Source organism: Gobio gobio, assembly GCF_949357685.1.
Source record: "Gobio gobio genome assembly, chromosome: 17".
NCBI classification, from domain to species: domain Eukaryota; kingdom Metazoa; phylum Chordata; class Actinopteri; order Cypriniformes; family Gobionidae; genus Gobio; species Gobio gobio.
Window position 1 is genome coordinate 49,724,374 of NC_137110.1, and position 13,765 is coordinate 49,738,138.

The 13,765-nt window shown below is 35.2% G+C and overlaps 1 protein-coding gene across 1 annotated transcript in view; it reads left to right on the forward strand.

Annotated features, from left to right (window-relative positions):
* Positions 1-625: 625 nt before the first annotated feature.
* The window catches only part of necab3 (N-terminal EF-hand calcium binding protein 3), a 99,615-nt gene continuing 86,475 nt past the window's right edge, over positions 626-13,765 (forward strand). Inside the window, exons 1-2 of the mRNA XM_079840229.1 lie at positions 626-827; positions 13,307-13,331. Coding sequence (XP_079696355.1) covers positions 705-827; positions 13,307-13,331 — 148 coding nt within the window. The 5' untranslated portion in view covers positions 626-704. The remainder of the gene's footprint in view (positions 828-13,306; positions 13,332-13,765) is intronic.

Sequence of the window (13,765 nt, forward strand, 5' to 3'; positions counted from 1 at the left end):
TTTTAAAAGTCCTCATTATTAGATAAAAAGTCAAAAATATGATTTTAAAAGTCCTCATTATTAGATAAAAAGTCAAAAATATGATTTTAAAAGCCCTAATTATTAGATAAAAAGTCAAAAATACCACATGCTAAGTCATAATTATAAGATAAAATGTTGAAAATATGATTTTAAAAGTCCTCATTATTAGATAAAAGTCAAAAATATGATATAAAAGTCCTCATTAGATAAAAAGGTCAAAAATATGATTTAAAAGTCCTCGTTATTAGATAAAAAGTCAAAAATATGACATGCTAAGTCATTGTGAGATGAAGAGTTGAAATTACTACTTAAAAATTCTGAGATAAAAGGATTTAAAGTCAAAAATTTTGACCAAAAGCAAAATGGCCCAAAATCCAGATGGCAGGTACAGAATAAACGTGAAATCAGCTTTCTGTAATTTACATAATAATTTGCATTTACATTTCCCCTCGCAGACTATCATTCGCTTTTCGAATCGACTCGTTCGAATCATTCAACCGAACTGATTCGACTCTTTGGCGTTCACTAGTATTCCCTCCTCAGCATCAGCAGCAGCAGCATTCGCACTGAAGATTGCTCACACACCAGTTCCGATCTCATTTACTCCGAGATCTGCATATATAGCTATCGCCGTCCCTGAGTGCATATTCTTCTTTCTACATTCCCGAAGAGCTCGTTTAAAGATGTTGGCGTGCACCGAGATGATCACGATGTGCCTCCAGTCGGCGAAGCGCGAGCATCTCCGCTCCAAACTGCAGCAGCATCAGATGCAGGACGCGGTCCACGGACTGTCCATCTTTCACGATGTAAGTAGCCAGATATTCGGTCACCGTGCAAACATTCACCTTGAACCCAAGAAGTCGCGGCGTCACTTCTATAGGACAGAGAGAGAGAGGGTTGGTTATGCACGTGAACATGTATATTCATAAAATAGGTTGTGCTATAAAGCAGGGATTGTTAGGCAGTTTGGGGAGTGAATAATGCAGTGGATGCATAAGCTCTTGTGCTTATTGTGAAGCACAAATTATTCACGAGAAAATCCACTCCACTCTTCTCTTGTAACATCAGATGTACTACAGTATATAGCTCATTTGCATATTTAAATAAAGGCCTAACATATATATGAACATAACATGTCATCTGGAGTTTATTCCAATGTGACTCCCCGCTGTCATTTATGCTTGATGATTTTGATGCTTTATGCCTTACAATTAAACAATTGCAGCCGCCGCTGGTGAATCGTATTTGAGGGAATTGATTGTCACACACTCTAGAAAGCAATTGGGTTGTTTTAACTCAGTGAATGGGTTGTTTTAACCCAGCGGTTGGGTTAAATGTTTGCATAAAACAACCCAATTGTTGGGTTAAAACAACCCAATCTTTGAGTAGAACAATTAGATTTCTAAGCTAATGATTAGAAATTCTGATCAAAATCAAGGTTTGTGCTTAATATGTTATATGACCAGAATCTATATGGTACACTCTAAAAAATGCTGTGTTAAAAATAACCCAAGTTGGGTTGAAAATGGACTAACCCAGCAATTGGGTTGTTTTAACCCAGCATTTGGGTTGTTTTAACCCAACGGTTGGGTTAAATGTTTGCATAAAACAACCCAATTGCTGGGTTAAAACAACCCAACATTTGAGTTAAAACAACCCAATTGCTGGGTTAGTCCATTTTCAACCCAACTTGGGTTGTTTTTAATTAAGAGTTTTTTAGAGTGCAATTTCCTTCTTTTCTAAAATGCAATGTGACCTATTCTCTTAAAATGATTTTTTTGCTTTGCTTTTAAAATGAGTTTGCTTTGTGTGCTCATATACATTAAATATTATGTCTTTAAATATTGCCATACACTCTAAAAAATGCTGTGTTAAAAATAACCCAAGTTGAGTTGAAATGGACTGACCCAGCAATTGGGTTGTTTTAACCCAGCGATTGGGTTGTTTTAAGCAAACATGTAACCCAACCGTTGGGTTAAAACAACCCAATCTTTGAGTTAAAACAACCCAATTGCTGGGTTAGTCCATTTCAACCCAACTTGGGTTATTTTTAACACAGCATTTTTTAGAGTGTACCATATAGATTCTGGTCATGTAACATTTTAAGCACAAACCTTGATTTTGATCAGAATTTCTAATCATTAGCTTAGAAATCTAATTGTAATCAAAATATAATCAAGGGTATCATCCATATTGCATTGCATTCATACTCGATACTTGTATTGATTGATTGATTGATTGATTGATATCTTTAAGGGATGTTTAATGTAGAAACAATGTGATGGTATATTCAGGAACACACATTCAGTGACAGATAAAAAGTTGCAGATGTTCTCTCAGCAGGGTTAAGCTGTCATAGAGGGGGTCTGACAACAGAGGTGTGTGTGTGTGTGTGTGTGTGTGTGTGTGTGTGTGTGTGTGTGTGTGTGTGTGTGTGTGTGTGTGTGTGTGTGTGTGTGTGTGTGTGTGTGTGTGTGTGTGTGTGTGTGTGTGTGTGTGTGTGTGTGTGTGTGTGTGTGTGTGTGTGTGTGTGTATGTGTGCATTGTGTCTTTAAATTCAACCTGAAACCAAAATTTAAAACATGCTCCTGGTCTTATTTTGCATGATTCATTAATGCAATCCTTAATCTAAAAGTATTAAAGTGCCCTTTTATGCTATTTTAAGTCGCTCATATAGTTTTTTAGTCTCCTACAATAGATTTACATGCATCAAAGGTCAAAAACACTCATTTTCCTGTAATGCCCATTGCACATCACCTAATTTCTGAAACGTTTCAGTCGAAGATTCAGTCTCTCTAAACCTCTCCTTTCCAAGAGCCTGCTCTGCTCTGATTGGTCGGATGGGCGAGTCTGTTGTGATTGGTCGACCGCTTGCAGTGCGAGTCAGAGCCGAAGGCATCGTTTTTACCGTATCAATTCCAGCATCATTCTTCTGAAGTGCAGCAAAATGGATCTGCAGCTGAGAACAGTCAACATCACACAAACTAAACTCTTCCAGTTTCAGCTGGAGTGTTTGTGGGCGGGGCAAAGTAGACGTGTTCGCAGGCAGCCAATGAAGAGCATAGGCTGGCATTATGCAAATTTGTAACAAACCTACAGTTACAGAAGTGGAACTGCTGATGACTCGTTTTGGCAGATCAGAACTGATGCTTTCTTTTAGGAGGACACTGTGATCTTCACAAACAGCTGCATCACTCACTGCATGAAAAGTAATATTCTAAAAATCACTTCAGTTTGCTCCGCCTCTTTTTTGGTTGACATCACAGAGGCATTTGGTGAATGTTAACCAGCAGCCAAATACTATTTATTGTTGTAGTTGATACAGTTTTTCTAAAATCTTTGCCAGTAGTTAACGGAAATAATGTAGATTATTGCAATAAAATCAACTAAAGGTTGAATTTATATTATGGAATTCTGAGTTTATAACTCAGAATTGCAAGTTTATATCACGGAATTCAGACTTTATAACTCAGAATTGCGAGTTTATATCATGGAATTCTGACATCATAACTCGGAATTGCAAGTTTATATCACGTAATTCTGAGTTTATAACTCGGGATTGCAAGTTTATATCACGTAATTCTGAGTTTATAACTCGGAATTGCAAGTTTATATCACGTAATTCTGACTTTAGAACGCGGAATTGCAAGTTTATATCACGGAATTCTGACATTATAACTCGGAATTGCGAGTTTATATCACGTAATTCTGAGTTTATAACTCAGAATTGTTCGTTTATATCACGTAATTCTGAGTTTATAACTCGGAATTGCGAGTTTATATCACGGAATTCTGACTTTATAACTCGGAATTGCGAGATTATATCACGGAATTCTGACTTTATATCTCGGGATTGCGAGATTATATCACGGAATTCGGACTTTATAACTCGGAATTGCGAGATTATATCACGGAATTCGGACTTTATAACTCGGAATTGCGCGTTTATATCACGGAATTATGACTTTATAACTCGGATTTGCGAGTTTATATCACGGAATTATGACTTTATAACTCGGAATTGCAAGTTTATATCACGGAATTCGGACTTTATAACTCGGATTTGCGAGTTTATATCACGGAATTCTGACTTTATAACTCGGAATTGCGCGTTTATATCACGGAATTATGACTTTATAACTCGGATTTGAGAGTTTATATCACGGAATTCTGACTTTATAACTCGGAATTGCAAGTTTATATCACGGAATTCTGACTTTATAACTCGGAACTGCAAGTTTATATCACGGAATTCGGACTTTATAACTCGGAATTGCGCGTTTATATCACAGAATTCTGACTTTATAACTCGGAATTGCAAGTTTATATCACAGAATTATGACTTTATAACTCGGATTTGCGAGTTTATATCACGGAATTCTGACTTTATAACTCGGAATTGCAAGTTTATATCACGGAATTATGACTTTATAACTCGGATTTGCGAGTTTATATCACAGAATTCTGACTTTATAACTCGGATTTGCAAGTTTATATCACGGAATTCGGACTTTATAACTCGGAATTGCGCGTTTTTATCACGGAATTATGACTTTATAACTCGGATTTGCGAGTTTATATCACAGAATTCTAACTTTATAACTCGGATTTGCAAGTTTATATCACGGAATTCGGACTTTATAACTCGGAATTGCGCGTTTTTATCACGGAATTATGACTTTATAACTCGGATTTGTGAGTTTATATCACAGAATTCTGACTTTATAACTCGGATTTGCAAGTTTTTATCACGGAATTCGGACTTTATAACTCGGAATTGCGCGTTTTTATCACGGAATTATGACTTTATAACTCGGAATTGCAAGTTTATATCACGGAATTCGGACTTTATAACTCGGATTTGCGAGTTTATATCACGGAATTCTGACTTTATAACTCGGAATTGCGCGTTTATATCACGGAATTATGACTTTATAACTCGGATTTGCGAGTTTATATCATGGAATTCTGACTTTATAACTCGGAATTGCAAGTTTATATCACGGAATTCGGACTTTATAACTCGGAATTGCGCGTTTATATCACGGAATTATGACTTTATAACTCGGATTTGCGAGTTTATATCACGGAATTCTGACTTTATAACTCGGAATTGCAAGTTTATATCACGGAATTCGGACTTTATAACTCGGATTTGCGAGTTCATATCACGGAATTCTGACTTTATAACTCGGAATTGCGCGTTTATATCACGGAATTATGACTTTATAACTCGGATTTGCGAGTTTATATCACGGAATTCTGACTTTATAACTCGGAATTGCAAGTTTATATCACGGAATTCGGACTTTATAACTCGGAATTGCGCGTTTATATCACGTAATTCTGAGTTTATATCTCGGAATTGCGAGTTTATATCACGGATTTCTGACTTTATAACTCGGAATTGCGAGATTATATCATGGAATTCTGACTTTATAACTCGGAATTGCAAGTTTATATCACAGAATTATGACTTTATAACTCGGATTTGCGAGTTTATATCACGGAATTCCGACTTTATATCTCGGAATTGCGCGTTTATATCACGGAATTATGACTTTATAACTCGGAATTGCGCGTTTATATCACGGAATTCTGACTTTATAACTCGGAATTGCAAGTTTATATCACAGAATTATGACTTTATAACTCGGATTTGCGAGTTTATATCACGGAATTATGACTTTATAATTCGGAATTGCAAGTTTATATCACAGAATTCTGACTTTAGAACTCGGAATTTCAAGTTTATATCACGGAATTCTGACTTTATAACTAGTTATAAATAGTTAATGGAAATAAATAAATAATTGATTATTGCAATCATATCAAATAATGATTGATTTGAAAAAGAAGCATCAGCTTTGTGATGATAGGAGATGATCTTCCATTGCAATCCGCATTCAGGATAAAAGGCCCACTTTTCTTGATCCAATCAATTAAATCAAGTCCTGTCCTACATTTCTTCTCTTGAATGTGCTCTAGCACATCACATTATGTGGTCCAGACATTTCATGTTGACTTCACATGCAGTTCCATCTTTTCAAGAACTCCTGTTGTCTTTAAATTAAGAGCTCGGCGTGTGCATTTGGGAGATATAAAAAAGTGTTTGTGTCTTAAGCTTTCAACCATTTCTCTGGAGCTGGTGTGTTTTCTGACAGCTCTGATGGGCGTCATGATTAATGTTGAAGGATTGAATCTCTTCTCAGCATGTGATTCAGTCAAAATCCTATTCTTGTGCTGTTTGCACATTTAATTGAAGAGACGATTGCTAATGTTGCCTTGCATTTTAGATCATGTCAAAACATCTCTAATTTATGAATTTATCCTCAGGATGTAGAATTATGCATGAAATTAAATATTGCAGGGACTACTGAGATCACCTTCTCACATCAGTACAACATCACCAAAATTAAATTTCACGTTGTACGAAGACATTCTGGCACTCGTCTGTGTGTAAACGAGTGTTTTTATTAGAGGAGTAGTAGAGATTACAGATCAAAATGAGAAAAATATTTCCCCTAGCGACCCAATGAGGTGCATGACCTGCTAATAAAAACATTAAATTAGTTTTAAGAGTTGCTTTTATCATTAAAATGTGTTGAAATATTGCCAGACCGAGGTTGTGTTTGTGTGAGGTATTTATTCTCTCCCCGAGGCGATAATTGCTAATCATCTTTCCCGAGTCCATATCTTGGAGATTTCTAAAGCCGACCGACATGAAAAGAGCGAACAGCTACTTATAATTCCCTCGGCCGGCGTTTGAAGCTCTTTGGTGCTGAAGGAAAAACAGATTTGGATTAACTGCGATGCTCCTATTTATAAAGCGTGACTGGAGCGATACTGTGCTTTGTGAATGGTTTGTAGTGAGCGGAGTCAGTAGGACCCATGTCTCCCCACTGGCTCAACACCTGCCAGAGAGCCATTGGAAACGATCTCTCGGCGGGAAGCTCGGATGACCTTTAAAGGACATTGTTAATGATGCATTATCCTACACTTATCTTTTGGCAGTGCACTATTGCACATCTGGCTTTTACAAACCTTATTGTGTAAGATAGAGCTCCAGAATCAACAGCCTGCGAGTATATTTCCCCTTTTAATCTCCGTCCGCGTGTGGTTTTGCTCAGATGGATCTGCTCTGGAGGGATTCGTCAGCGATGCTTTGCCTGTGTGTGGCTCTTAGCCAAATGCAGATCCTGCTATTGGTTTTAGTTAATGCCGTTTGTCTGAATTACATTTTAATATTGCAAGCCAGTCAGCTGTGTTTGTATTTTAATAAGATTGTGAAACTGCACATTTGATTTAGAAATGTCCAATAATGAACATTATATGTTCCTATTTTCGCAAAAGAAAATTAGGATCTTCACGCAGATCTTTTCTGTGAAGGAAACTCAGACCACGGAACATTCTGACTTTGTAAAAACATAGTTGCATGTTTATATCACAGAATTTTGACTTTATAATATGGAATTCTGACTATAACTCGGAATTCTGACTTTATAACTCGGAATTCTGACTATACTCGGAATTATGACTATAACACGAAATTCTGACTATAACACGAAATTCTGACTATAACACGGAATTTTGACTATAACACGACATTCTGACTATAACTCGGAATTATGACTATAACTCGGAATTATGACTTTATAACTCGGAATTCTGACTTTATAACTCGGAATTTTGACTATAACACGAAATTCTGACTATAACTCGGAATTATGACTATAACTCGGAATTATGACTTTATAACTCGGAATTCTGACTATAACACAGAATTCTGACTATAACTCGGAATTCTGACTTTATAACTCGGAATTCTGATTATTACTCAGAATTCTGACTATAACTCAGAATTCTGACTATAACACGGAATTCTGACTATAACTCGGAATTCTGACTATAACTCAGAATTCTGACAATAACACGGAATTCTGACTATAACACGGAATTCTGACTATAACTCGGAATTCTGACTATAACTCGGAATTCTGACTTTATAACTCGGAATTCTGACTATAACATGGAATTCTGACTATAACACGGAATTCTGACTATAACACGGAATTCTGACTAAAACTCGGAATTCTGACTATAACTCGGAATTCTGACTATAACATGGAATTCTGACTATAACACGGAATTCTGACTCACGGAATTCTGACTATAACATGGAATTCTGACTATAACTCAGAATTCTGACTATAACACGGAATTCTGACTTTATAACTCGGAATTCTGACTATAACATGGAATTCTGACTATAACACGGAATTCTGACTCACGGAATTCTGACTATAACTCGGAATTCTGACTTTATAACTCGGAATTCTGACTATAACATGGAATTTTGACTATAACACGGAATTCTGACTATAACTCGGAATTCTGGCTTTATAACTCGGAATTCTGACTTTATAACTCGGAATTCTGACTGTAGCTCGGAATTGCGAGTTTATATCACGGAATTCTGACTTTATAACTTAGATTGCGGGTTTATATCACGGAATTCTGACTTTATATCTCGGAATTGCGAGTTTATATCATGGAATTCTGACTTAAATCTCGGAATTGGAAGTTTATATCATGGAATTCTGACTTTATAACTCAGAATTGCGCAATTAATTCACAATTAAATTTTGTATTTCTTATTCAGTGGTGGAAACAAGCTTCCATACTTTTCCCACAGTTCATTGTGACCAGTTTAGAGCAAAAAAATTTTTTTTTTTTAGTCTGTACATGAACTTGAATTTCATGAACCGTTCCTTTAAATTTAAAAAGAGTACCTTAACCCTTCTCCGGCCTTCATTTGGGAATTAGACTCAGGGTCTTTGGGGTCTCCACAGACAACAGGCAACAAAATAAAATTTTGTAACAAAACAATTGTTTTTGTTTTTTTAGAACAAATGTAATTTTATTCTGTATATTAATGTTTTTACTCAACATCTTAATTTAAGATGGGAATTTAGGAATTCTTAATTTAGGAAACTTAATTATTTTAATATACAGGAAAGAATCCTTAGGTCTTTTTACAATTCATTTACTGAAAGTATTTTGTCCTTTTCTTTTATTTGTTTGTTCTCGTCACTGTACAAAGAACAAGAATCGTTTACAAGGTATTGTTACTATGTGCTCAAACATTATGCGAGTCCCCTTACGAAGCTTGGCATCGTATTATGAACAACAAGTTCTGAGAATGGCACACTAAATATTAGGAGACAGCACACACACCCGCTGCATTTGGAGTTTGAGTGGTTGCCCTTGGGGCGGCGTTTAAGAACAATGAGATGTTCCACAAATCGTAATAAATGTACTTTTGTGCCTGTGGCACTTCGTCTATGTAACAAATTTGGCTGATTTAATATTTTTATTTATTAAATTTAATTTTTAATTATTATTATTATTATTATTATTATTATTATTTATTATTTTTTTTTTTATTATTATTATTATTTTATTTTTTTTCTCTCTATTTTTTTTATTATTTTGTGTTTGCATGTTTGTTTGGATGTATATGTGTTATTTGTGAAGCACCATGTGAGCCTAACTTTAATTGCCCCAAGGGGATAAATAAAGCTCTCAAGTAAGTAACATCTGTGCAGTTTTTGGAGTATTTTTTATATTTTTTTAATTTATATAAATAAATTAAAACATATTTTTTTTTAATGGATTTTCACACAAAATCAGTTTTTAATGTAAAATTCACTTTATAAAAGACCCAAATGTTTAACTTTCATTCGTGGGGATAACATGGATCATTTGACATGGTTTAGTGTAAGATTTTTGCCCATCTTTTGGAAAATACAGTAAAAAAAAAAAAAAAAAAGCTCCACTATTTGCTCTGTGCTATTTGACTGATTGAAAGGCATCTTTTCACAAGTATTTTTTTGTTGTATTCATATCTAAATGTTATGAAATCACATTTATAACAATTAAAATTAATTAACTTTGTCAAAGTTTAGCATTCTTTTGTACTGAATTTTTTTTTTTTTTTCAATGATGTTACATTACGATTACAATCAAACCTGAACAAGAGAAAAGTTGGAGTCTTTAGAGTTTATCATTTATTTCAAACAACTGATTTTCTTATAATTCTACAAATGTAATCTACACTTCAGTTACTAACTGTAACAGAACAAAAATGAACAAAAATGAGCAATATTACAGTAAAAAACACACAACATGAACATCAAAATGCAATGAACTGAGCAATAACAAGCAATAACAAAAGTATTCCTGCGTGTGTGTGTGTGTGTGTGAGCATGATCATTCTGCATTGTGGATGTTTAAGGCATTGTTGGAAGTGTGCTACTTCATTTCTGTATGCGTGTTCTGTGTTGTTTCTGTTTTTGAGGATGAATTTTGTCCATTTTCTAAGACCTTGAGTGTGACTTTTTTTGTCAAACGAACATAAAAACAGTTACTTTTTTTATTTGTAGATCTAGAGAGTGTTGACCACCGTACAAAGTCTCATGCCATTTGGACAAAGGGAACTTTTTTTTTAATTTGAGCAAACGTCCTTTGGGTTCAGAAAAGACCCAGAAGACCGGAGAAGGGTTAAGATCTAAAATCCATCCATTTGCATGGAAACTGCATGGACAAAATAATGTTGTCAAAACTGAGGCCCAGACAGAAAACAACTGAGTTAGTCTGAAGGTGACACTCTACTTCAATTCTCCTTAGTTTTGCTTGTTTTTGTTTTCTTTGCTGTAATTTTTGAACACTTGCAGCTGTGTTTTATAAGATGATTCATAAATTGGCCACCTGACGATTAAGATATAGATCCCAGAGGAGAAATTCAGCTCTCACAGTGGAACTTAAAAAGACCAGCGCTACATAAAACAAGTAAATAGCTGAGGAATGACTTTGAAAAAATAAGCAATAAAATAAAGAATAAGCCTGCTAATGCTAGTGTTGTGGAAATATATCAGACACTTGTACTCTTTATGTTCACTCATACACCCTATAATCACCGTCTTGCAGGTAACATGTTATAAGTGAAGCCTGAGGATCATAAATAGACTCTACCCTGTGGGCATCGACTTGTATTGACAGTAACTTGTCCATCAAAAGTGAAGGCCAGATGGTGTAAAAAGCACTTGAGGACTCAAGTAAAAACTATAACAGTGTGCCGAACCCATCCAGGTGTGAATGAGCCATGTTTAGCCACTGGATGATCGTACTCAAACTGTTCAGAAAGGTTCTCAGATGAGGCTCAAGCCTTCACACTGTGATATGTTTGTTCAACCGGCCTGAAGAGCCAGTGGAGGAAGGAGGAGTGGTGGAAAAACACTTGGGACTTTGACGGATGCAAGGATTAGTTGCCCTTGAGAATATAGAAACCATTTTCTCTGTTATGATAAGTACCAGAATTTATGACTCTCATTATCTTAAAAAATGATTCTTGAAATGTGTTTCTAGGCAACCATACATTGTGCCTCCATATGCATTTGTTTACAAAACTAGACTAGCGCAATTTTTTTAAAAGAAATTGATGCTTTTATGCAAGGATGCATTAAATTGATCAAGTAAAGATAAGTCTTATGTTACAAAAGATTCTATTTCAAATAAATGCTGTTCTTTTGAACTTTCGGTGTTTATCAAAATACTGTTTTCAACATTAATAATAATCATAAATGTTTCTTGAGCATCAGATCAGCTTATCTGAATGATTTCTGATTTCTCATGTGACACTGAAGACTGGAGTAATGATGATAAATTCAGCTTTGATCACAGGAATAAATTACACTTTATATTCACATAGAAAACCGATATTTTATATTGTAATAATATTTCACAATATTACTGTTTTTACTTGATAAATAAATGCAGCCTTGGTGAGCAAAAGAGCCGTTTTTGATTCTTTCAAAAACATTTTTAAAATCTGACTTTATAACACGGAATTGTGAGTTTATATCAGATATCTGACTTAATATTACAGAATTTTGACTTTTTAACTCAGAATTGTGAGTTTATATCAGATATCTGACTTAATATCACAGAATTTTGACTTTATAACGCCAAACCAACGTATCAAGCCACACTGGGTTAAATACAACCCAAGTTGGGTTGAAAATGGACTAACCCAGCAATTGGGTTATTTTAAGCAAACAATTAACCCAACCGCTGGGTTAAAACGACCCATTCACTTGGTTAAAAGAACCAAATTGCTGGGTTAAAACAACCCAATTGCTGGGTTAGTGCATTTCCAACCCAACTTGGGTTGTTTTTAACCCAGCATTTTTTTAGAGTATTTGTTTTGTTCACTATAACTCACGACTAAATGTCAGTATCTGACGTCATTACGACGTTGGCTTGAGATGTTGGCTCAACGTTGGACTTTGGTTACTTTACAACACAACCTAAAAACAACTAAATATCAGTTTTATCCAAATATCGGTTTTGGATGTCAAGTTAACACTGTCATTAGACGTTGAGCTGACATTGAATTTTGGTCACCTGACGTCGCAACCAAATTGCAACCAAATATCAACGTCTTATGACGGTGGGTGCCTGCTGTGTTTATATCATGGAATTCACAGATTCTGAGAAAAAAAGGCAGAATTGTGAGATAAAAGGTCACAATTACCTTTTTTATCTCTTATTCAGTGGCGGAAACAATTTCCCATACTTTTGCCACAGTTCATTGTGACCAGTTTAGAGCAAAATAAAAAGCACTTTTTTACTCTGTACATGAACTTGAATTTCAAAGCTTCTTTTATTTTCTCATGAACTGTTCCTTTAAATTTAAAATGATTACCTAAAGATCTCAAATCCTTTCATTTTCACGGAAACTGCAATACTGAGGCTTAGACAGTGAAGTCTGAAGGGGACTTCATTTCTCCTTTGTTTACAGCTGATTTTTATAAGATACAATAAATTTCAACCTCTGTTCCCTGCTAGTGAAAGTCTATGATTATAGAGGTCAAACGTAGAGAGAGAGAGAGAGAGAGAGAGAGAGAGAGAGAGAGAGAGAGAGAGAGAGAGAGAGAGAGAGAGAGAGAGAGAGAGAGAGAGAGAGAGAGAGAGAGAGAGAGAGAGTGTGTATTTTGCATGGTTTTTGAGAGGAATCTCAGATGAAGGAATCTCAGTTATAATGTCAAGTTCCATCAGTGTTGAAGAGAGAACACTATAAAGCTCTAAAGGGCAGTTCATTAAAGGCCAAATTATGTTTAATATTGATCAGCACTGAGCATTTCCATCAGTCCTCCATGCTTCTGAATGCCGCTCACGTTGATGAACTGCCATTGACTGTTTTTTCCTCTTTATCTCTCCGCAGATTTTCCGCAGAGCTGACAAAAACGGTGAGTGTGAATCTGAAATTTTGCTGCATCACATTGAAAAGGTTTCTCTTGTTACTTTTACACAGCGCTTCATTTGGAAGTCTTATGAAAAAAGCAATTTCTAGCATTCAGAGAAGTCACTGTAAATAAGAATTTTGCAAAACTAACCTGATGCATTAACAATCTCTCTGGGTGTGCATGAATTTGAAAGAAACGTAATAAAAAAATAGGAGATGTTATTGCTCAGAGATTACAGCTCACAAGATTACATCTTATATCTCGCAATTCTGACTTTATAACACGCAATTCTGACTATATCTTGAAATATAGTCTCTTATTTTTATCACGTAATTCTGACTTTATATCTCACAATTCTGACTTTATATCTCACAATTCTGACTTTATATCTCACAATTCTGACTTTATAAATCATAATTCGGACTTGATATCCCAAT